The following is a 21,778-nucleotide window of genomic DNA, read 5'->3' on the forward strand; positions in this document are numbered from 1 at the left end:
ACCAGCCTCTCCCAGGCAGAGACAGTTGGTGGCATGCCAGGATCTACTTGTGGAGAACACAGACATGCTAGCACCATGACTGTGGAAAAGAGAAAAGGACTAATGGCCCAGGAAGTATCCTAGGAGGGTGTGGTGTGAGCTAATTAGGAAGAGAAAAAAGGCAGGCCTGGATCCTCTGTGCTGTAGGAGTTGTCTCTGTGCTGTAGGGATCACATCTGAGCAGTAGGGGGTCACCTCTGTGCTGTAGGGGTCACCTCTGAGCTGTAGAGGTCACCTCTGAGCTGTAGGGATCATCTCTGTGCTGTGGGGGTCATCTCTGAGCTGTAGGGGTCACCTCTGAGCTGTAGGGGTCGCCTCTGTGCTGTAGGGGTCGGGTCACCTCTGAGCTGTAGGGGTCACCTCTGTGCTATAGGGGTCACCTCTGTGCTGTAGGGGTCACCTTCTCTAAAGATCTGGCAGAGTCCACTATGGAGTCAGTTCTGCTCCTGATCTTTCCTTTTATCCAGTTAAGAGAGGCCGAGGTATGAAGTGGGCCAGGGAGGCTGCAGGAAGAGCAAAGGAAACCCACAGGCTCACCTCTTAACTGTTCTTTATATCTTGGGATCAGTTTCTCTTGTGTAATATTCTTTTCTGAAGACCACAGCTTTCTTCTACCTCGTTTGTTTTTCATTTCTTCTGTCAAATTCCAGTGTGGTGAAGGAAATTCTTAAAAACTGACATGGTGGCGGTTGCCTTGGAGAAAGTGAACAGAGACGCCCCACTCCAAGGAAACTGTTCTGTGACTCTGCTATGGGTTGACTGCTAAGATCTGAATGTGGTCTGAGAGGAAGAAGATAGAGTGAGCTGCTGGTCTCAGTAAAAGTGTTTCTGGGCAGTGGCAAAATGTACAGAGCTGTGCGGGACGTGGTGGGGAATGCCTTTAATTCCAGAGCTGGGTGAATGTCTGTGAGCTTTACAGAAGGAGTTCCAGGACAGCCAGGGCTACACAGAGAAACCCTGTCTCAAAAAAACAAAATAAATAAATAAATAAATAAATAAATAAATAAATAAGGGGCCGGAGAGAGAGCTCAATAGTTACAATCAAGGGCTGTTCTTGGGTAGGACCTAAATTCAATTCCCAATACCCAGCATTAGGCAGCTTACGACTACCTGTAACTCCAGCTCCAGGCCATCGGCTGCCTCTGAGGGCACCTGCACTTATGTGCACACAGTCGCACACACACACCTTAAAAATAAAATAATAATAACATTAAAGCCTCGACTGTGGAGGAGATGGCTCAGCAGTTGTTAAAATTCCTTCTTGGGGAAACAACATGCATGAACAATGTCTACTCAACAACAACCAGGGCGACTCTGCCAAAGTTCGGTCTGAGGAACCGGTGAGTTTATTGGGCGGTTTGTAGTGCATAGGTGAAGGGTTACTTGTGAGGGTACGATGGGTGCTCCTCCCTCTCAACCGGCCACTCAGCAGGAAGGAAGGATTCCTCACAGCTGCACCATGAAGCCCTGCTCCCTGAGGCCTCAGGTTACAACATGAGTTGTAGTCATGGCAACAACAGATGTTGGGAGTTGGTTACCCAGATGAGGGTCTCATGACCCTCCCTGACCCTCTTTGGGTATAAACGGTCAGTAAGTCCGGCGGGATCTTTTTGTATAGTGGGGGTACAGCTGAATTCCCCAAGATTGTAGTTGTTTGGCTTGGAGGACAGTCACTCATGGGAGTTAGTCGTACACACCACTCTTGCAACAGACTCCTGTCTTGCTTCTGCAGGAACTACGCATGTGTGCACACACAAAGACATACACATAAATAAAAACAATTAAAATTTGTATTGGATTTTTGAGACAGGGTTTATCCATGTAGCCCTAGATATCCTGGAACTCAACTGTAGACAGACCAGGCTGGCCTTGAACTCTGAGATCTGCCTGCCTCTGCCTCCTGAGTGCTGGGATTAAAGGCATTGTATATCACCATACATGGTGAAAAATGAATTTAAAAATTAAAAACACTTTATGTTATATTTTTGGGTGGTTTGCTGGTATGTTTGTCTATGTACCACATTCAGTACCCAAGGGGGACAGAGAGGGTGCTGGCCCTCGAGAACAGGAGTTACAAACCATTTGGAGCTGTCATGTGGGTGCTGAGAATGGAACTTGAGTCCTCTGCAAAAGCAGCAAATGCTCTTACCCACCGAGCCATCTCTCCCATCCCAGACAAACACAGCTGGGCGGTGGTGAGCCCTTAATCCCACCACTCGGAAAGAGACATGTGAATTTCTGAGTTTGAGGCCAGTCACCACCCCCAAACAAACAACCAAACAAAACCAACCAAATATCATCAACCAAACCCCACCCCACACTGAAACCTTACTGATAACACTGTTCAGAGTGTTGGTGCATGCCTGTAATCCCAGTTCATGGGAGGCTAAGGCAGGAGGATTTAGAGTTCAAGGTTCCTATGGGCTACATAGAGATACTGTGCTGGTTAATATTATGTCAGCTCGACACAGGCTAGAGTCGTCTGAAAGGAGGAAACCCCAATTGAGAAAATGCCTCTATAAGACTGGGTTGTAGGGCATTTCTTAATTAGTTGGTTGATGTGGGAATGCCCAGCCCATTGTGGGTGGAGCCATCCCTGGGCTCATAGTCTTGGGTTCTATAAGAAAGCAGACTGGGCAAATCATATGAAGCAGGCCTGTAAGTAGCACCCTCCATGGTCTCTGCACCAGCTCATCTCCAGACTCCTGCCCCTTTTGAGTTCCTGTCCTGACTTGGGTGATGAACAGTATTGGGGAGTGTAAATCAAATACACTCTTTCTTCCCCAAGTTGCTATTGGTCGTGGCGTTTCATCAGAGCAACAGTAATCGTAACTAAGACAGATACCTTGTTTCAAATGTTTCAATTAAAACAAAACCATAGAAGAAAAGGAATAAAACTGGCGTTGGGAGCCTGAAGTCTCAGAGTTTGGGAGGTTGAAATCAAAGGATTGACAGACTTTTGGGGCTAATCTGGGCTACATAGAGAATACCAGGCCATCCTGGGCTACATAGAGAATACCAGGCCATCCTGGGCTACATACATAGCCAACCTGATTTTAATTCTAGGAAAAGGAGACCTTCAGAAGCTGAGGACCCCGATGACTCCACACTCTCCCACAACTAGCTAAGGCAGTTCCCGTGACACCCTAGGACCTTACCCCTCTGTGCCGACCATTGTTCACCTATAATCCCACATAAGCCTGGCTCAAAGGATGGGGGTGGGTTAGATGTTCTCAGAAATGGGTTCTTACTCACCAGATGCCCATTACATGAAGAGCTGTGGTTGGTGTGTTGCCTGCATGTATGTGTGAAGGTGTCATGTCCCCTAAAACTGGAGTTAAAGGCAGTTATGAGCTGCCATGTGGGTACTGGGAATTGAACTTGGGTCCACTGGAACAGCCAGTGCTCTAGACTGCTGAGCCATCTCTCCAGCCCAGAGACCAAAAAAGAGAGAGGAGAGAGGAGAGGAGGAGAGGAGGGGAGGAGGGGAGGAGGGGAGAGAGGGGAGAGAGGGGAGAGGGGAGAGGGGAGAGGGGAGAGGGGAGAGGGGAGAGGGGAGAGGGGAGAGGGGAGAGGGGAGAGGGGAGAGGGGAGAGGGGAGAGGGGAGAGGGGAGAGGGGAGAGAGGGGAGAGAGGGGAGAGGGGAGAGGGGAGAGAGGGGAGAGAGGGGAGAGGGGAGAGGGGAGAGAGGGGAGAGAGGGGAGAGGGGAGAGGGGAGAGAGGGGAGAGGGGAGGGAGAGAGAGAGAGAGAGAGAGAGAGAGAGAGAGAGAGAGAGAGAGAGAGAGACTGGATAGATGGCTCTGCAGTTAAGAATGGTTACTACTCTTGCAGAAGATCAAAGTTGGCTTTGTCCCAGCACCCAAGTCTGATGGCTCACAACTCCCTAACTCCAGCTCCAGGGGGCTCAGATGCCGCCTCCTGGACCGTAAGGGCAACTACACTCATGTATACCCACACCAACTACAACAGACACACATATACATAACATTTTTCATTTTTAAAAAATCTTTTTTTTTTTAATTTATTCATTTATTTTTACTGCACATGCGTTGGTGTTTTGCCTGCATGTATGTCTGAGTGTGAGGGTGTCGAATCTTGGAGTTACAGACAGTTGTGAGCTGCCATGTGGTTGCTGGGATTTGAACTCAGGACCTCTGGAAGAGCAGTCAGTGCTCTTAACCGCTGAGCCATCTCTCCAGCCCCCTTAAAAAATCTTAAAGCTAGGTGGTCTTGGCACACACTCGGGGCAGAGGCAGGTGGATCTCAGTGAGTTTAAAGCCAACCTGGTCTGCAGAGCAACTTCCAGGATAGCCAGGGAATGACACACAGAGAAATCCTGTCTCAAAATAAATTAATTAAAATAAATAAAACGAATAAATAATATAAATAAAATAATCTTAAAACAAAAGTGGGCTGGAGTATAGCTTAGTGGTAGACTTGGGCTTATCATGCATAAGGCTATGGGTTCTACCCTCAGCACCAGAAAAGAGAGTGAGCAAGCCAGAAACACACAAGCCAGAGCAAATAAGCGAGGGACACGGAAAGGGACAGACACTGCTCTATGACCTGACCCAAGAAGCCATGATCACAGCAGCAGCAACTACTGAAAGTGACCAGAGTCAGTCACGAATTTCAGCTTCCTTAACTGTTGTTTCCACTTCTAACTCCAGACCAATCAAGCAAGAGTGAGTGGATCACTGGCACACAGGGGGCTGCTGCTTGCTTGGTCAGAATGGGACCTTTTGTTCTTCCTATGACCATCTCTACCAAAGGCAATGCATAGCAAGGCAATTTCTCCGATGCATGTGTGCGCCACCCGTGTTCTGGTAGTGAACACTGTGTGTGTGTGTGTGTGTGTGTGTGTGTGTGTGTGTACCTAAGGAAACCACAAGGTAGGTACCAGATCTGGAACTAGAGGCACAGGCATTGTGAGTACTTGGGTACACACACTGACATGAGTCCTCTCAACCAATGAGCCGTCTCTCCAGCTCGCTCTCTGACATCTGGCCTGTGGGACTGTGATCTCGGCTAGTTGACCAGTGTGTATGGTGTGAGGTAAGCACAGAACACGTGGGCAATGCTCACAGAAGCATGCATTGAAAAGATAATTGTGTATGTGTGTACACGAGGGTACACAGGGTACACTTACCCATGGTGCATGTTTAGAGGCCAGAGGTCAATGTCAGGATCTTCCTTTCTCCAGCTTGAGACAATGTCTCTCATTAGACCTTCCTGGATTTTGCCAATTTGACTGGATTGGCTGCTGGCCAGAGAGCCTACCCTTGTCTTTCCCCCAGCATCCACCCGGGGATCCAAACTCAGTTCTTGTTCACACAGCAAGCACACACACACACACACACACACACACGATTTTTTTTTCTTTGTACACATGTCCTGGCGTCTCTGCTGGCAGTAAAACGTCACTTTTCACCTTTTGGTGAACTATAAAGTCATCCTTTAGAAAAAAAAAAGACCTAAGGTTGACAGAAAAGTGCTGACAACTCAGGCTTGGAGCTGTGCCCAGGTCCAAGTGGAAACTGGCTCTTAGCCTTGGGGCGTACACCCCAACAATTGGAGTGAAAGCTAACCCACTGCTCTCTTCTCCCTGTGAAGAGTGAGGGCCCCTCTCTGCCCACCCTCTGACCCACCCTAATTGTTCCCCCTCCCCTCAGTAGCTCTCCATGCAGGGGGCAGGAAGCTTTTCTAGCTGCCCTCCCCTGTGGTAGGGAAACCAGGATGCCTACCTTAGCTTATGCACCTTGCCCTGCAGGGCCTGTTGCCAGGCCTAACCCCACCAAACCAGACTGGGTACTTTCTCACCTCCAGTGAGACCTTGCTGGGCAAGGCTGACTGTGTAGCTGGCTGGAAGTAAGGTGTAATATCAGCTTCCCCAGTAGTTTGGTGCTCTGGGCTCCAAACCAAAACTGCTCTCTGAAGAGCTTGGCCACCCAGTGGTTTGTTTCATGGAAGTTGGCTGGGGTCTGGAGAGATAGCTCTTCTGGGGGGGCCACAGGGTGGACTTCTAACCTAGAATGGCCTGCCTACCTGTCTCCCACTGCATTACTCCAGCCAGAATGCTCACCCAAGATGCAGTAGTGTGTGCATATCTGGCTTTGTGGCCAACAGGTGGGACACCAGTCTAATTTCCTCCACTAGCTTTAGGGTTAGACCTTATGGCTCCAGCCCACAGGGCTCCTTGAGGCCCTCATTCAGTACCCAAGGCTGGCCTTGGATACATGGCGATCTGCTTCTCAAGTGCAGGGATTCAAAGATGAGCCACCACACAGAGAACAAACTTTTTTTGAGATGTTTGTGTGCAAGGCTATTCCACTGAAGTTCCACACAACATTGGTTAGCCTAGACCTTGCTATCTAGACTAGGAACTAGGCCACACTTGTCCTTAGTACACTTTCTACACGTAACAAATTACACTCTAGTTTGGGCAGACTCAGTGTCTTCAGGGATGTTCATGAAACTGCTTATGACATGAAAGGGCTGTGGCTCCTGAAATACACTGGGTTTCTTCTGACCCAAGCATCAGTTCATTCAGAGCCGCAGTCCTGGCACCCCTGGCTGACATCCTGTTTGTTCACATACTTGAATACTCCTAGGCCTCGCCTGAGCCAGTCCAACCATCACAGCCTGAGATCTCAGTCTGTCTGCATTCACCACAGACCCCCAGGACATCCTTAGTTCTTCCATGCTTGCCTGCCACCTGGCCAGTGACCGACTGCCTGGGACTGGCTCTAGAGACTTGCTACTGTTGGTATTTCCCTTCCCTCCTGCCTGTAGATGTCTAAGTCAATTCTTCTCGTAGGCTCTATCCTGTAAGGTGGTCCTGATTTACTGGATGCAAAGGTGACAGCATTGTCCTTGGTGGTGAGCAACCTCAAAAAACTGTCAGTCCCCGAGTGGGTGAGGAGTGTGCGGGGAAGACAGAAAAGTCTTCCAGGCCACTTGGTTTATTAGATCCTGAAGAGAGATGCCAGCAGTGCCCCCTGGGTCCACGGCCATCTCCTGGGTGAGGACCTGGTGTTGAGGGGCCTTCGGGAGGCAGATGGACACAGGCCTAACCTCATGCTGATACACACACAACCCCATTTGAGGAAAATCAGGCTGCTTTGAAGCCTGAGGGGTGGTGAGGGGTGAGCCCTGCCACACAAGAAGACACATTCTGGGAGGGCACAGACAATGAACCCATCCTAGCCCCAGCTCTGCCAGCACGACCCTCCCTGGCCCTGGGGAAGCCAGGCAAGGGAAGACACAGGTGTGTGAGGGGCACAGCCAGTTCCTGACGATGGCAGTAGCTGCCGAGCAGGAGGGTTCAGCAAAACTGACCATTAACGCAGCCAAGGCTGCATACAGGAGGTGCACATGGGAACACAGGCGCTTTCTCTGGACTTCACTGTCATGACATTTGCTGGTGATATGTGCTGCCCGCCTGTTCCCTCTCCTGAAGGCACTACCTTCCAGAACACAGCATGGTGGTCCCTCTTGTGACCAAAGTGCGTGCGTGTGTGCTCTAGTCATTTGGTAAGCAGAAGCTGCCATAGGCTGTACCCTGCCACACTCACTACCCAAGTTCTGGGTAAAAGCTGCCCGGTGTACAGAGGGCCAGCGGGAGCAGGAAGTGTACTCAGCTTCGCCGGGCTTTGCCAGGCAGGGCAGGGTAGCAGCCAGGGAGGTGGGGACAGTGACACCAGGCGGGCCAGACCTCTTCTGAGTGAATCATCCATTGGGTGGGAAGACAGGGCAACCCAATGGGGAGAGTCTGGGAGCAAGTAGGGCAGAGGTGCCACTTCAGTGGGGCCAAGGCAGGGTCAGAAGGCATAGCCAGCAGCCCGAGGGTGGGAAGAACAGGAACCTGCTGGGGATCAGCATGGGCCCAGGCCAAGAAGGAGGGGAGCCCACGCCCTTCCCGCTCTTCCTAGGAGCTCAGCTCGGCGGGTGACTGAGCATGGCCCACGTGTCCCTGGCGAGGTCAGGTTGGCACTTTGATGCCAAAGTGTTTCCGTAGCTGCTCCAGGAACATGAATGTGAGCACAGTGTGAGGGACGAGACGGATGCCCGCAGGGAAGAGACCCTGGGTGGAGACATCAGCAGGAGAGACGAGACGTCAGGTCCAGGGAGACCCAGCCCAGTCGCTCTCCCACTGCCCACCATCCCCACCGCCCCAGCACACCTTGAAAAAGGCCTGCGGTCCGAGTTTTGCTGTCTCCATGGCACAGTGGAAAACGCCCTGTAAGAAACAGTAGAGGGGCCGGGCTGTGGTGGCTCACGCCTTTAATCCCAGCACTTGGGAGGCAGAGGCAGGCGGATTTCTGAGTTCGAGGCCAGCCTGGTCTACAGAGTTAGTTCCAGGACAGCCAGGGCTATACAGAGAAACCCTGTCAAAAAAAAAAAAAAAAAAAAAAAAAAAAAAAAAAAAAAAAGAAAAAAAAGAAAGAAGAAAGAAAGAAAGAAAGAAAGGAAGAAAGAGTAGAGGGTGCAGCAGGCTTCTCACTCAAAGGCACAGAGGAACCCTCCAGGCACAGGAGGGCATGGCCGCTCTAAGTGTTCCCAGGAACATGGTTGGAGCCCAAACTGAATGCTGCTCAGACTGTGATATTAGGGACAGAAGAGCACAGGCCACAGCGGCCAAGGCGATGGACTGCTGAGATAGCCAACCAGACTGGCTCTCAAGACACTGGCCAGACTCTACTGCCTGTGCGAACGGCTTCCTCTGTAAAGCAAAACCAAGGCCAAGGCCTTGGAAAAGTACAGCCCCACCCCCAGGCAAGTGCTACCCAGAGTTGAGCAACTGGAAAAGGGCAGGGGACAACTGCCTCTCTGGGCTCCCATGCCCCAGTGGGAAGCTTACCTGTCTCCAGGATGAGAGCAGACAGTGAGGAGGGCCCCCCCCCCCCCCAAGCATGGCTATAGATGGCGGGAACCCCACCCAGCCCTGGAGCCCTGGGCCCCATCTTCACCTGATACTCGCCCTTGGAGTTCATCAAGCGAGTCTTCAGGACATCCAGCGGCTGGCACAGAAATGTGGCACATCCACCCTGGGGAGGTAATCTGTCAATGGGCCTCCGGGCACTCTCAGGCCCTCAGTGCGTACCCACCCACCGCTACCTTAAAAGAGCCCTTCTCTCCACTCCTGAGGGTCCCAGGGCTGTGACAGAGGTGACACAGGAATTATCTTGGCCTGGACTAACTTGTGAACTTGATTTTCAGATGTGGCAGTAGGGAGGCTGCATCAGGCTCACCCCACATGCTCCTTGAATCGTGCCCCACCCCACCCACACCCCACCCCATGCGGGGCACTTACTGCGATGAAACTGGAGACAAAGTGGGTGAAAATGTTGTCACGCAGGTACCCGGTGCTGAGGACCAGCTGTTTGGCCTGGTCATAGCAGGACAGCTGTACATAGGAGTGAGAACAGTCATGGCCAAAGAAACCCCCCAAACCAGGGAGAGTAGACAGGGGCCACATGACAATATCTGACAGTGAGTAAGCACCTGCTGTCACCTGGATCACCACACCTGGACATGCAGGTGAGGATTTGCCTCAAAGTCAGACACAGGCTGCCGCTGAACCACCTGTGCCCACCCTCTCCCAGGACAGCACGAATCTCCCCAAGGCTCCCAGTGCTCACTGCTATGCTGCAGTCCCTGGGGACAGAGGATAGAGGTCATAGACGTTTGTCCATAAGCCCCATTTTGCACAGGACCCCTACCTGGCCCACAGTGACGAGGGCCCCACGGCTGGATGCCATGGTTGCTCCAGAGAAGAGCTTCTTCAGGCCTTCTGCAGGAGAAAGTGACAGGTGACATCAGTCTAGACCTCAGGCCACCCCAACATTGCGCTTGACTGCCCACCCTGTCTGTTTCCATGGGCTGCTTTTCCACCCCAAGCCTACCCACTCATATATGTACCCAAATTCATACATTTTTACAATCAGGTAAAATCCACCCCCCACCCCCTTACCTTCACGGGCTACACGGTACAGACCATCCAGGGCATGAGAGTAGCTGTTGGTGACAAAAGACGGACCGATGAGGTTCAGCACATCCCTCGGTTCCGCAGGGTGTGTCTTAGACCCCAGGAAAAGCCACATCCCCACTGTGGGTCACACAACTCTTGCAACAGCATTGTACTCAATGGGGAACTCTTACCTCATGGTAAGAGTTCAAGGCCAGCCTGTGCTATACAGAATGAGACCCTATCCCAAAATTAGAAACTAGAAAGTGAGGAAAGAAAGAAAAAAAAGAAAGAAAGAGAGAGAGACAAACTAGAAACTGGACCAGCCTAGTTTTGTGGAGGATAAACCAGGAGGATCGTAGTTCAAAGACAGCCTAAGCAAATGGGGAGAAAACACTAGAAACAGCCTGGATCCCCACAGGTGAAGGAAAAAGTGAGATAGTTCAGACTGTGAGAAGAAGGAAGGGACATTAGACACTGCCAGGAACGGCGTGGAGCTGCTGCAGAAGGCGCTCATCTTGAAGCCCCATGTTGTGCCTGGGGCTACCCTGGAGTGGAAAAGGAGGGCCTTCCTACCTCAGGTCTCCTGGCTGTGAGCCCTTCTCCCATGGGCCCTACCTCATGGGCTTTGAGGCTTGGGTGCCCCTGCACTCATAGATACCTAACTAGGGCTATCCTCAGCTACAAAGAAGCCCATCCTTGCAGGATAGTCCTGGTGTCAGCAGGTTCCTGCAGGCAGGTATGGGGACTGCCTCTTGTTTAGTGAGACTCTTCCCACAGGAAAGAACATAGAGGCCTTAGGGGACCAGGTGACAGCCCTTAGTGACCCCAGGGTGACTGTACATGGTAAAGTCACCAGTTTCCTGTTCCATATGACCCATGAGCACCCATGAGCAATTCGGGGAGTCCTGGTTATGTGACAGCAGGACTGTGCGGGGGTCCTCCCTGTCTTGGCCCCTCACCTCTATCCCCCACCTGGCCCAAGCCCACCCCTACTCACTTGCGTCGCTGGTTCAGGGGCAGCTTCATGTCATTTTGCATCCTGAAACAGTAGGACAGGCAGGAATGGGCAGTCTGCTGGGTGTACGTTAGCTTCCAGACCCCAGGTCAACTCACTGTCTGCGGCCAACAGTGCTGGACTGTCTACCCAAGTTCAGGGAAGGATCATGGGAGTTGGCTAAACCCAGGCTTAGAGTTTGGCTTGCCCCAGGCTGAGTGTACTGCGGAGTCTGGGAGTAATTTGGGCTAAGGCTTGGCTGCCTGGGAATGGGAAAGCCCTCGACCTTGTGGGATGAGAGGCTCATACAAACCTGACATTGACCAAATCTGCAGGGGTCCCCACAAAGCCTCCGGTTAAGCCTGTAGTGATATAAATGTCAGGGCCTGGTGGTCCCGTGTCCTGGGCCTCCGCCCGGCCCTTGCCCTGACTACCCAGTGCTCACCACTGATGCCGCCCAGCAAGACCTTGTTGTAGAAGGGGAGCGGCCCCTGGTTGTCCTTGGTCATGTAGTCCCGCGTGGTCTCGTAGATAGCAAACCGAGTCAAGGAGTACGTCATCTGGGGAGGGGCCTGGCTCAGAGGACTGGTCACTACACCCAGTGTCCGTCCTAAAGCCACTGAGCTTGCAAACAGTCAAGCCAATTCACAGACCCAGAGGAGTTGTTCCCAGTTGTTCTCAGCCTCAGTTTTCCCTTCTGAGACTGGAAGGCAGGCAGGCCCCTGCCGCACACCCACCCCATGTCTCATCTGTGATAAATCTGAAGGAGGAAGAGAAAGCAGCTGAAGCTCCCTAAGGCCCCTTCACAGGACTGAGCCCCAGAACCAGCACCTGAGAGGCTGGTTCTGAGACCTAGGAAGCTGATGTCAACACGAGAGAAAGAAAGAACTTCTCATCTCAGGAATCCTGTCAGAGAATCTAGCCGTGTGCACGCACCTGCCTGCACAGTGAGGCACTCAGGCCGTTGTAGAGCGCCAGGAAGCCGTCGGTTCGCACCACCTGCAGGGCCATTCCAGTCATACGCAGCTTCACCTCCTGTTGGGTCTGTAGATGCACCTGTGCATACACAGGGAGGGTGTGTCACTTCCATGCAGAGCAGAGCTCTGACCTAGCCACAAGTCGGAAGAAACAAGGTTGCAGTTGAGTCGGCTGCCTGGGCCTCCATTCAAGCTCTGCTGAGGTAACTACCAGGATCAATTATTTCCAGGTCTGTACCCTGTGGACTCGGTGCTGTCAGCATCCCTACCTAGGGGGAGGAAACCAAGGCAGGGCAGTAGAAGGGCCTAAGGCTGGTGGGGTGTGCCTAGTCCCGGGCCTGTGACTGTTCCCTCTTATGCAGTAGTGACAATTATGGCCCTCAAGGCCTTGCTTCACTCTCTCTCCTGTCCTGGTGGCCTGAGGTCAGGCACAGGGTCTTTGGCCCTGACTATTCTTGTATCAGCCCTGGTACTGATTCCAAAGAAGCCTGTCCACAGGCAAATGTGGCCCCACAAGCATGCTCACACTCATGCGAAAAAGCGACAGAGAAAGAGCTAAGATGGTGAGGACAGAGGGGGCCTGGTGCTGAGCCATAGGGGTGTCATCTTCCCGTAGTATGCAGATCAAGAGGGACAGAGGGTCAAGGCCCATCCAAGGGACAGTGGCTGTGAGGGTTAACAGATTCTGTGGATATGAGGACCAAGCAAAGTGGACATAGCAAGCAAATTCAAAACGTGTTTTCAAAGCTGACAAAGTAGCTCAGGCACGTGATCCTAATACTCAGGTGACTGAGGCAGGAGGATCATGAATTTGAGGTCAGCCTGAGGTATAATAAGATCCCGTCTTATTAAAACAAAATCCATACAGGATTTCAAATGGTCTCTGTGAGCAGTCTTCACTGGGATACCCTGACCACTGCTCTCCTGAGGCTGAAAGCTGCCCACTGTTGGCTGGCCCGGGTTCAACAGTTGGCAGGCATCCACGGCAACCTTTCTTGTTCCTCCGGGCAGCAGAACATCCGAGTGGGGGTGGGGCGAAATCCAGAGGGAACTTGGACAATGAACAACCACCTGGGACTCTTATGTCATAGTCTGTCAACACTCAAAGGACTGTCTGGGAGTGAGGGGGGTCTCCTGGGCCCATACCTGGGTTAGCCATCTAGCCTGACCCCCATGACGGAAGGAAAACACCATCAGGAAGCCCCCCCAGAACAATCAGTACCCTCCTCTTCCTGTCATAATACCTGTCAGAGGCAGTGTCCAGGGCCTGGGCCTGTGTATGGTACTCCCAGGAAAAATGAGGTTCCAGTCCTCACGCGTACCCAATGGCAGCATTCTTAGTAACTAGAAAAGCTATCTGGGAGTGATGGTGCAAGCCTGAAACTCCTGCACGTGGAAGGTAGAGGCAGGCGTCCAAAGCCAGCCATAGATGCATAACAAGTTCAAGGTAAACCTGGGCTACAAACATAAAAAAGAAAAGCTATTGCCTTTCTTAGGAAATTCAGTCCCCAAAAGGAGACAGAGACCAGCCCAGAAGCTTCGAATAGTAGAAATTGCCTGGGACTGGATCAACAGCTCACACCTCAAGGACCAAACCAACATGGGGGACAAGGGAGGTGGCAGCCAGTGTGAACGCTCGGTCCACAGGCTGAAGTAGAAGCCAGAGTCCCTTGGGCAGAGTGGGTGAGTTCTTTGTTCTTTGTGGTAAGACAGAATCAGGAAAAAATACCCCAGGAACAGAGAGTTGTCTCAGTTTGCCCTATAAACCATTTATTTTTAAAGAAAAAAACACAACCCCCCCCCCCCCCCACAAAACCACGTGTCTCATTTGTTTCTCTCGGCGAGACGGCCATTCTTACAGGGCAGAACCCTATGAATGCAGGGTCTCCTAGCTCACTTAGGACGGTGCTGATCCCAATATAGCAATCAAACAAGCGGCAGCAGAAGACCGAGGTCACACCACCTAACCTAACCCACAGCCTTCGTTTCCATCCCCCAAGCCCTCACAGTAGGTGGTGCTAAGCACCCAGCAGTGGGAGTGCTCTGGTGTGCAGCGACCAGGCTGGTCTTTGGGTCTCAACGCCTGTACACACGAACAACTTTAACCAGAGTTGTCGAATGTCTGTGGCCAAGGAATGGCTCAGAGTGGCAGAGTTCACCTAAGTACTATAGCGCACAGCTGAAGCTGGACAGCCATCTGTTAAGACGGGAGGCAGGGGGAAGGGGGGACTAGCAGGTAAGTTGAGGAGCAGAATGTCCCCTCTGAGGCTTAGCTGTTTGTCACCTGCGGACGCCAGCTGCAAAGGGTCCCCGGGGATTTTCCACCGCTGCCTACGGGGAAGTAAGCGTAGTGGCGCCCGCAGGCCCAAGGCCAGCAGCGCGGAGCGGGGCAGCCGGGTCTCAGGCCGGCGTGGGCGTCGCCGGCAGTAATTACCGGGTGCGCAGTCAAGCGGCGGCCGCAGTAGACGCCAGGAAGGCTCCAGGCCGGGGATGGTCCCCAGCGCCCAGGGCTCACGCGCGCTCGGCCTTGAAACTCAGCCTCACCTTGAGCAGGTCTAGCGGGTGCGTGCAGCAGGCGGCTCCGCAGGAAGCCAGCCCCCCAAAGTACCAGCGAGACACCCGTGCCTCGGCCATGGCCAGAGCAGTAGCGACCTGGTCCGACCCCGGTCAGCACCACAACTCCGGTTCCAGCCGCCGGACGCCCGGTTCAAAGTGCTACCGAGCGCCCGCGCCCGGTGCAGCCAATGCGCCCGCGCGGCCCCAGGGGCGGGGCCTATAGGCTCCGCCTGCCGCCGGACTCCGGCCTTAGGAGGCTCCACCTCTGGTCTTAAAGCGGCCGCAGCGAGGAGCAGAGATGGGAGGTCCACTGGACCGGGAAACCGCTGGAGCTAGCCCATGGCTACCCCTACTCTCTAGATTATGGCTTTGGTCTCAGTTCCGCAGGCACTCTGCCATTCTCAACTCAAAAGGAGGCTGGTTTCCTACCAGCACCCTCTAGCCCTAGCCTGAACTTGCGCCCTGGTGCTGACTTCGTGTGTTACCCAGGCGAAGGACACGTGCTGTAGCAGTGGACCTCTGTCCCCATCCCCCTCGAGGGCCCATCCCCCGCCCAGATGTAGAGGGGGATGGAAACCTTCTTGAGGCCAGTCTGCAAATTAAATAGAAATGAGGGACAAAAGGCTCTCAGTAAAGGGTAGCAGCGCTCCTCCCCCATGCCTACACCCAGCGAGTCCCTGCCAAGCCTTGCCCAGCTCAAGCCTTGCTGTGGACACAGCCGTAGGCAGCCACCATGGAGAGGGTTCTGGGCTGTGAATGTTTCAGTTACTGGCTCAGGCTCCTAGAAGGCAGCTCCAACCTGCCTGGTCTCAGAAGCCTATGTCTACCTCCTGACAATGGGCAAAGAACCCATTTGTGCTCCTAGTCCGAGGGTGCACCTGCTAGGCAAGGTGAATTCAGAGTCCCAAAGCTGCATTAAGTCTGGCCACATGGATGAAAATGCACCTGGCGAACAGCTCCAGGCCCCGGCTGACCCTGCTCAACATCCAGTGCCAACTTTGTAGCAGTGAGGGAGGTACAGCATGATGCCGTTCATCTAGAGCGCTAGATGGCCTCCCATACTGAGATGCTCACTGTCATAGTTCCAGACTTGCGCGATGCAAAATCTGGCACCTCACTTGCGGCTGCTCTGTGCTGTCTTGGCGTTTCTCCCCACTCCCAAAGCGCCCTACACTGGGAGAAGCCTGTAAGAGGGGGTGAGGGACACTTCCCACACTGGATCCATTCCTTTCCTACAGCAGGTACAGGCAACCTGTGTACCTCAGCTCTAGGCAGGTCTCCAGGTGCCGTATCTGATGACTTAGCTGAGCCCCTGTGGGGCGGGAAAATGAATAGTTGACTCCTCAGCTGGTGGGAGACCAGGATCACCATTTGGCCCATATAGACCAGCCCTACCCAGAAACTGAGACCTCTGAGACATAGGCAACCAGGCACAGCAGAGGTCATAAGCTAGAGGAGGCCTGGTTGGTCTCCAACAAGAGATATTGCTTTTGTGTATAAAACACTGGAGGCACCTTCAAAGCTACATGGAAGAACCATGAGCTTCAGGACCAAGGGTGAGGGTAGAGAAATGGGCCTAACCTTCACACAGCACGGGAACAAAGCTATGCCAAGTTCTGTCTAGTCTCATTTGGTCCAAATGCAACAGCAGTCTAGTCACGTCACTAGAATGGAGGTGACCAGGCTACAGATGCAGACAGACGTAGTTTACCCTTCTGTGAGAGAGCTGGAAACCATTCCTGGCCACAGGAACTCATGGGGAAAAGCTTACAAGGTACAGAGCAAGGACAAGCCCCAACTGGGAAATGGAGGCCAGGGCGAAGGATTTGTTTTATCTTTGAGACAGGATCTAACACGCATGTCGCTCTCAGATTGGCCTCACTGTCGGGAAGGCAAACACATACACGCAGGATTCTAGGGCCCACATGTAATCTGTAACGAGCACAGAAAGGCTGGGATGGCCAATAACATCCAGGGGCTTGAGTTTTTCTTGCTTTGAAGTGCCTACTCAGACGTACACACACCAGGCAAGAGTTTTACTATCAATCAAAACAACCACATACTAGGGTCTGTAGCTGCCTTCAGATCTCTAAGTGCACGGTCCAGAATCACAGGAGTGAGGTAAGGTTAACTTAACAGCCAAAGAGGTCAGGGTCCCGTCCCCCCCACCCCCCACCCCCCCCAACCCCCCGTACATCGTCCTCAAGCTCAGAAAACATGGGCCTGGTATCACCTTAGCATTGATTAGACTCTTGTCCGGGCCGAGATGGCACTTAGAGCAGACGTGAACTTTTCAGGCCACCCACCTGCCCCAGGTGGTAGCAGGATCTGGCAAGTCATACCTAGGCCTCCTGGTAGCCACCTTTGTGGAGACAGCCCTGAAGTGCTGCTGGGCAATCATTAACCAGAACAGGGTGGCCACTAGCAATCCCCAAGGCCGAGTCCAGCAGTTCAGTCAGGGAAGCTGGAGTTTCCTAGTTATGTAGTACGGAGTGGACTGGGACATAGCTGGGCGGGGCTGCCAAGCGCAAGGCAGTCCTCACAAGGCAACACTGCCCTCTTCTGGTCTCTTACAGGAACTGCAAGTACTCAGTACCAATGCCAGAGGGTACCTTCTGTTGTTGGGCTTGGTTAAAGACCAGCTGAAGATTGTTGTTCTCCTAGGCTCTGCTCAGGGTTCTAGGAACAAAACTACCAGTCCGTACTCCACCTTGGGGTGACCCAGTGCAGGCTAGGTCAGGGTCTTTCAAGACCTGCATGCACAAGCCTCTTCTGCTTTCACCTTGCCCCAGCCCTGAGTCCGCCAGAACTCCCATCTTTAAGTGTGCTTATCCCCTTCGTGGACAACCATCCTGCCTTGGGTATCAGAGTTACTAGTTTGGTCCCTACTCACCCAGCTGGGGCTATGCTGGACCCAAGACGGTCTTGGTAGGTTGGGCCACACTTTGTTACTTTTAAAACTCCAAGTATATGTTGAGCAGTGTTGACACACAGGAGGCAGAAGCAGGCAGATCTGAGTTCAAATCAGCCTGGTCTACAAGGCAAGTTCCAGGACAGCCAGAGCTACATACAGAAACCCTGTCTTAAACAAAGGAACACAACCTCTAAGTATCTGGATGGAAATTCCCTATTCAAACCTCAAGATACAACCCCTGCCCAAACCCAGCTCCATACTGTGCTGTGTCTGGGTAGACACAACCTATTATGGGGTGACAGAGGAGAGCCCCTCCTCTGAATGGGACACTATACATGGCTGCATACCCCAAGAAAGCCCAACAGGGAGGCACAGCGGCGGCAAAGAGCCTGGGCAAGGCTCAGGACATACAGATGGCTCCAGGTGGTCCTTTACACTACCAGCCTGGGCACACACAGCACTCACCGAACACACCCAGCCCGGGCACACACAGCACTCACCGAACACACCCAGCCTGAACAGTGTATTTTCTCAGTAGCCACCAGAGGGTGTATTCACTTGGTAATTTCCCAAGGCAATCTCTTGAGAGTTCTGCAAAGGTTGTCACCGCCCCACCCCATCACAGTAGGTCCATCCTGTCCCTCTCTCAGGAGACCTGGGTCACTAGCGTCAGTAGCTGTTGCTCCTAACGCACCGCCAGGGAGTGAAGCGGGGTGAGCAGGCTTTGCCCGGATCCCAGGGACTCTAGTCCATAAGTCCTCATAACTGTTTCACTCCAGAACCACAGTGCCACCCACTGCCTCCAAGGCTGCTTTGATCTTCTCTGCCTCAGCTTTGGCGACATTAGCTTTGATTTCCTGGGGCAGGGACTCCACCAGCTTCTTGGCCTAAAAGAGACAACAGTCTGTCACAAACATATCCAAGCAAGAAAAGCCACCATTAGCAGCATGCAGGGGAAGGCTCTGAGGAAGGGGTCCCACCTGGACAAGATTTATACCCTGCACATAGTTCTTGATCTCCTTGATCAGCTTCACTTTGTCCACAGGCTTTGCTTCTGTCAGGCGGACAGTGAAGTGTGTTCGTTCTTTCTGTTTGGGGATGTCTTCTTCCTCAGCCGCCTTAGGGTACGGAGACAAAGATAAGGTGAGGAAAGAAGGGTTGAGGCTGCCCCACCAGGACCTGCAGTTGAGATCCAAACAGCCTGAGCTTTACCCTGCACAGAGCCACACCAGGAAGATCATTCTCAGGGGCACGCTCTGGAACAAAACACTCTCTGTGCCTCCTTTTACTACCTTCCTACCCCACCCCTGTGCACTTTAAGAATTTTTGAGACAGAGCTACTCTGTAGCCCTGGATATCCTCAAACTTGTCTGTACACCAGGCTGGCCTCGAACTCAGAAACCCACCTGCCTTTGCCTCCCAAGTGCTGGGACTAAAGGCGTGTGCCACCACTGCCTGGCTATATTTTACAGCTCTTAAAAACTGTAATTTACGGGGCTGGGTAGATGGATGTTCATGAAGGTCTGTCTTAGTCTGAGGACCTGAGGTAGATCCCTGAAGCCCATGAAGAAGAAATGAGGCACAGCAGCTTGTGCCTGTAACCAGCACTGACAAGCAGACAAGAGGATCCCAAGGGCCTACTGGCTACCCAGCCTAGACTGATCAACAAGTTCCAGGCCAAAGACCATGTCAAAAAATAAGGTAAGTGGTGCACACACACAAGCATCGACAGGTTAACGAGCAATAGGGACTTGTGAGGTAGCGATAACGAAGACTTTGCAGATAATAAATGATTATGGAAAAACCAGGACTATTTCAGTCTTCCACCAACCAAGCCTTGTAGCGACAACAATCATAACAACAACAATCTTTTGAGGGTAATAACAACAATAATAGGCAACCTTTTTTTGGGGGGGTGGTGTACAGGGCTGAGACAGGTTTCTTTGCATAGCAACCCTAGCCAACCTTTGACTCACTCTACAGACCAGGCTGGCCTCAAACAGATTCACCTGCCTCTGGAGTGCTGGGATTTGAAGGCATACACTACCAGGCTTGGCTATAGTGACAACTATTTTAAGCCTTATTCTTAAAAGATGACTCAGAGTGGGACAGGTATTCCTTAGTTGATAGATAGAGACCTTGTGGCCCCAGCTTTGAGCCCCGGAGACACAACTGGATTGGGCCTGCATCCTGACACTGTATGACTTTTTCAAAGGCACTCCAGCTTAGGCAACGAACCCTACCCTTGCTTCAAAAGTTCAGTATGGGCTACAAAACAGTTCTAAGAGTATACACTGTTTGCTCAGAGGAACCTGAGTTCAACTCCCAGCACTCATGTCAGGCTGGTAACAATAGCCTTCAACTGCAGGTCGAGGGACCCGATACGCTCTTCTGACCCTGGCGCACACACAAACAGCCCGTCTCTAAGCAGCACTTATTTGACATAGGGTTTCACTGCATTATCCCGGAAGGCCCAGAATCCAGAGACACACCTGCCTCCACCACCCAGTGCTGAAATTAAAAACATATGCTACCTTGCCCCGCCCCTCCCATATTTTAAATATTGCTTGGAAACCTGTCAGCTAGAGCTCTTTGAGAAATGCCTTGCTTTCTCTTCCTCAACGCCTTCAAGTTTCATTCAACACTCACCTTGTGGAGAGGCCTTCCTCGAAATTCCAAGCCTCTACCCAATTTAAACTGCTTCCCTGTTCCCTGCCAATTAACTCGGCGCCTTGCATGGGAGGCAGGCACTCTCCCACATCTCTGTGCCCTCCCTACCTTTAATAGTACTTATGACACTGTGCTGTTTCATGTAACCCTTCCTCTCTTCAGATCACTGTGTTTCGCACCAGTGTGGCTCAGAGCGTGGAAGGAGAGAACTCCTCGAAGTTGTCCTTTGACCCCCTACTCATGTACGCCCATGCACATACACACACAATAATAAACAAGGATTTTGAATGCCTTTGGCAGAAAAGTTCCCAGAGTTGTTACAGGGGAGCCCACAGCGGAGACACACTAATTACAGCTGCAGACTCAAGCAGGAAGAAGAGAAATACATAAGATGTTGAGGCCGGCAGTTAACCGGGCACAGAGAATTCGGTCTTCCTGTGGCCTAGGCTCACCTCAGGGGCTGGGGCTGCAGCAGGGACGGCACCAGGCACCATGCCACCCATTGGCATAAGGCCAACATTCTGGATCTTCAATGTTTTCTATAGGAAAGAGGAGAGACATCAGTGGCTGCTTGTGACACTAAATGTACTTACTAATGGAGGTACAAGCCTGTTTGGCTCTACCACCTAGGAAAACACATTTGATGATTTACCAAACTCCCAAAACACACCAGAAGAGACAGGGATCTCTGACCCTTGTTTGGTAAAAGTACAAATAGAAGGCAGGATCCTTGGTCCTGGTCTGTGCCAATCTCTTCCAATACCTTCAGGAGTTCGTTGAGGTCTGAGATCTCCAGGAGCGTAAGACTAGCAATGTCTTGGACCAGCTGCTGGATCTTGGGGGGATATTCCTTGGGGGCATTATCCAGGGGTGCACCGGCGAGTGCTTCACTCCTTCGGTGGCTGCTGCTTCTCAACTGCCGCGCTGCACAGACACCGGGCATCTGTAGCCTATCCCATGCAAACAACCGTTAGACCCGAGAAAAAAGGGAGACGCGGGAGACTCGAGGGCACAAGATCCATGTGCTTAGTCCGCCACCACTGGGGCCAGAATCCACAAGCTGGGGGTAAGAGATCTGAAAAAGCTTCCCTACATTTCCCAAAGGGCCTCAGGATCCCACGATTATGTCTGCAATCCTGCCCATAACGGCAGGCTTCTGGTTGAATGAAATACACCAGCCCGGCGGGTACAGACTGTTGCACCAAGCATTCTAAAGCACCGAGCTCGGGCTATGCTGCGGTCCACAGCGATGGGTCTGAGAGGCGGGAAGCTGGGGACGAAAGGTACCTGCACCCAAGGTCGCCCAGGCCGAGCCGCCCTCTCCACGCCCCGCAGGCTGGGCCGCGGAAGGTGGCGATGCGCCCGTCACTCCTTCCCTCCGAACCTGCTTCCTGCCCGCCGCCCCGGCAACGGCGCTCTACACCCACCGCTATACCTGACAAGCGCTGCTCCCCCGAGTCGAAGCCGCGGCCCCCACAGGCGGCTAGCCGCCGCCGGCAGCATAGCTCCGCAAGCGGGAAGGTCACACGCGGCTCTAAGCGGAAGCGACGCTCTATCCGGGAGGAGGCGAGCTGTCCGGGCCGCTCTAGCCACCAGACTTGGAGCCCGGGGCGGCCTGGGTTGGCGCCTGGTATGACGCACTAGGCGGTGCGACGCA

At 52.7% G+C, this 21,778-nt stretch overlaps 2 protein-coding genes across 4 annotated transcripts; both read right to left on the reverse strand.

The window, feature by feature from the left end:
- Nucleotides 1–6,952: 6,952 nt before the first annotated feature.
- On the reverse strand, nt 6,953–16,903 carry Slc25a10 (solute carrier family 25 member 10). Of its 3 annotated transcripts, XM_076935330.1 has the most exons (12): nt 14,526–14,693; nt 13,226–13,439; nt 11,941–12,060; nt 11,450–11,564; nt 11,318–11,366; nt 11,008–11,049; nt 10,014–10,057; nt 9,763–9,833; nt 9,354–9,446; nt 9,010–9,087; nt 8,223–8,279; nt 6,953–8,123 (listed from the first exon to the last, which is right to left on the reverse strand). In XM_076935330.1, exons 3-12 carry the CDS (start codon nt 12,022–12,024, stop codon nt 8,022–8,024), a joined length of 735 nt encoding a protein of 244 aa, XP_076791445.1. In that variant the 5' UTR covers nt 12,025–12,060; nt 13,226–13,439; nt 14,526–14,693; the 3' UTR covers nt 6,953–8,021. The 3 variants fall into 3 exon arrangements, with proteins under 3 accessions (XP_076791445.1, XP_076791446.1, XP_034363168.1); XM_076935331.1 differs by lacking the exons at nt 13,226–13,439; nt 14,526–14,693 and adding an exon at nt 16,880–16,903; XM_034507277.2 differs by lacking the exon at nt 13,226–13,439 and having other exon boundaries at nt 14,526–14,744.
- A 1,056-nt stretch (nt 16,904–17,959) lies between these two features.
- Nucleotides 17,960–21,720, reverse strand: Mrpl12 (mitochondrial ribosomal protein L12). The gene is made up of 5 exons (XM_034507867.2): nt 21,557–21,720; nt 20,885–21,071; nt 20,574–20,660; nt 18,432–18,569; nt 17,960–18,338 (listed from the first exon to the last, which is right to left on the reverse strand). The coding sequence occupies exons 1-5, from the start codon at nt 21,622–21,624 to the stop codon at nt 18,222–18,224; spliced, it is 597 nt and encodes a 198-aa protein (XP_034363758.2). The 5' UTR covers nt 21,625–21,720; the 3' UTR covers nt 17,960–18,221.
- Between the last annotated feature and the right edge of the window lie 58 nt (nt 21,721–21,778).

This window comes from Arvicanthis niloticus, chromosome 6 (genome assembly GCF_011762505.2).
Source record: "Arvicanthis niloticus isolate mArvNil1 chromosome 6, mArvNil1.pat.X, whole genome shotgun sequence".
Taxonomy (NCBI): domain Eukaryota; kingdom Metazoa; phylum Chordata; class Mammalia; order Rodentia; family Muridae; genus Arvicanthis; species Arvicanthis niloticus.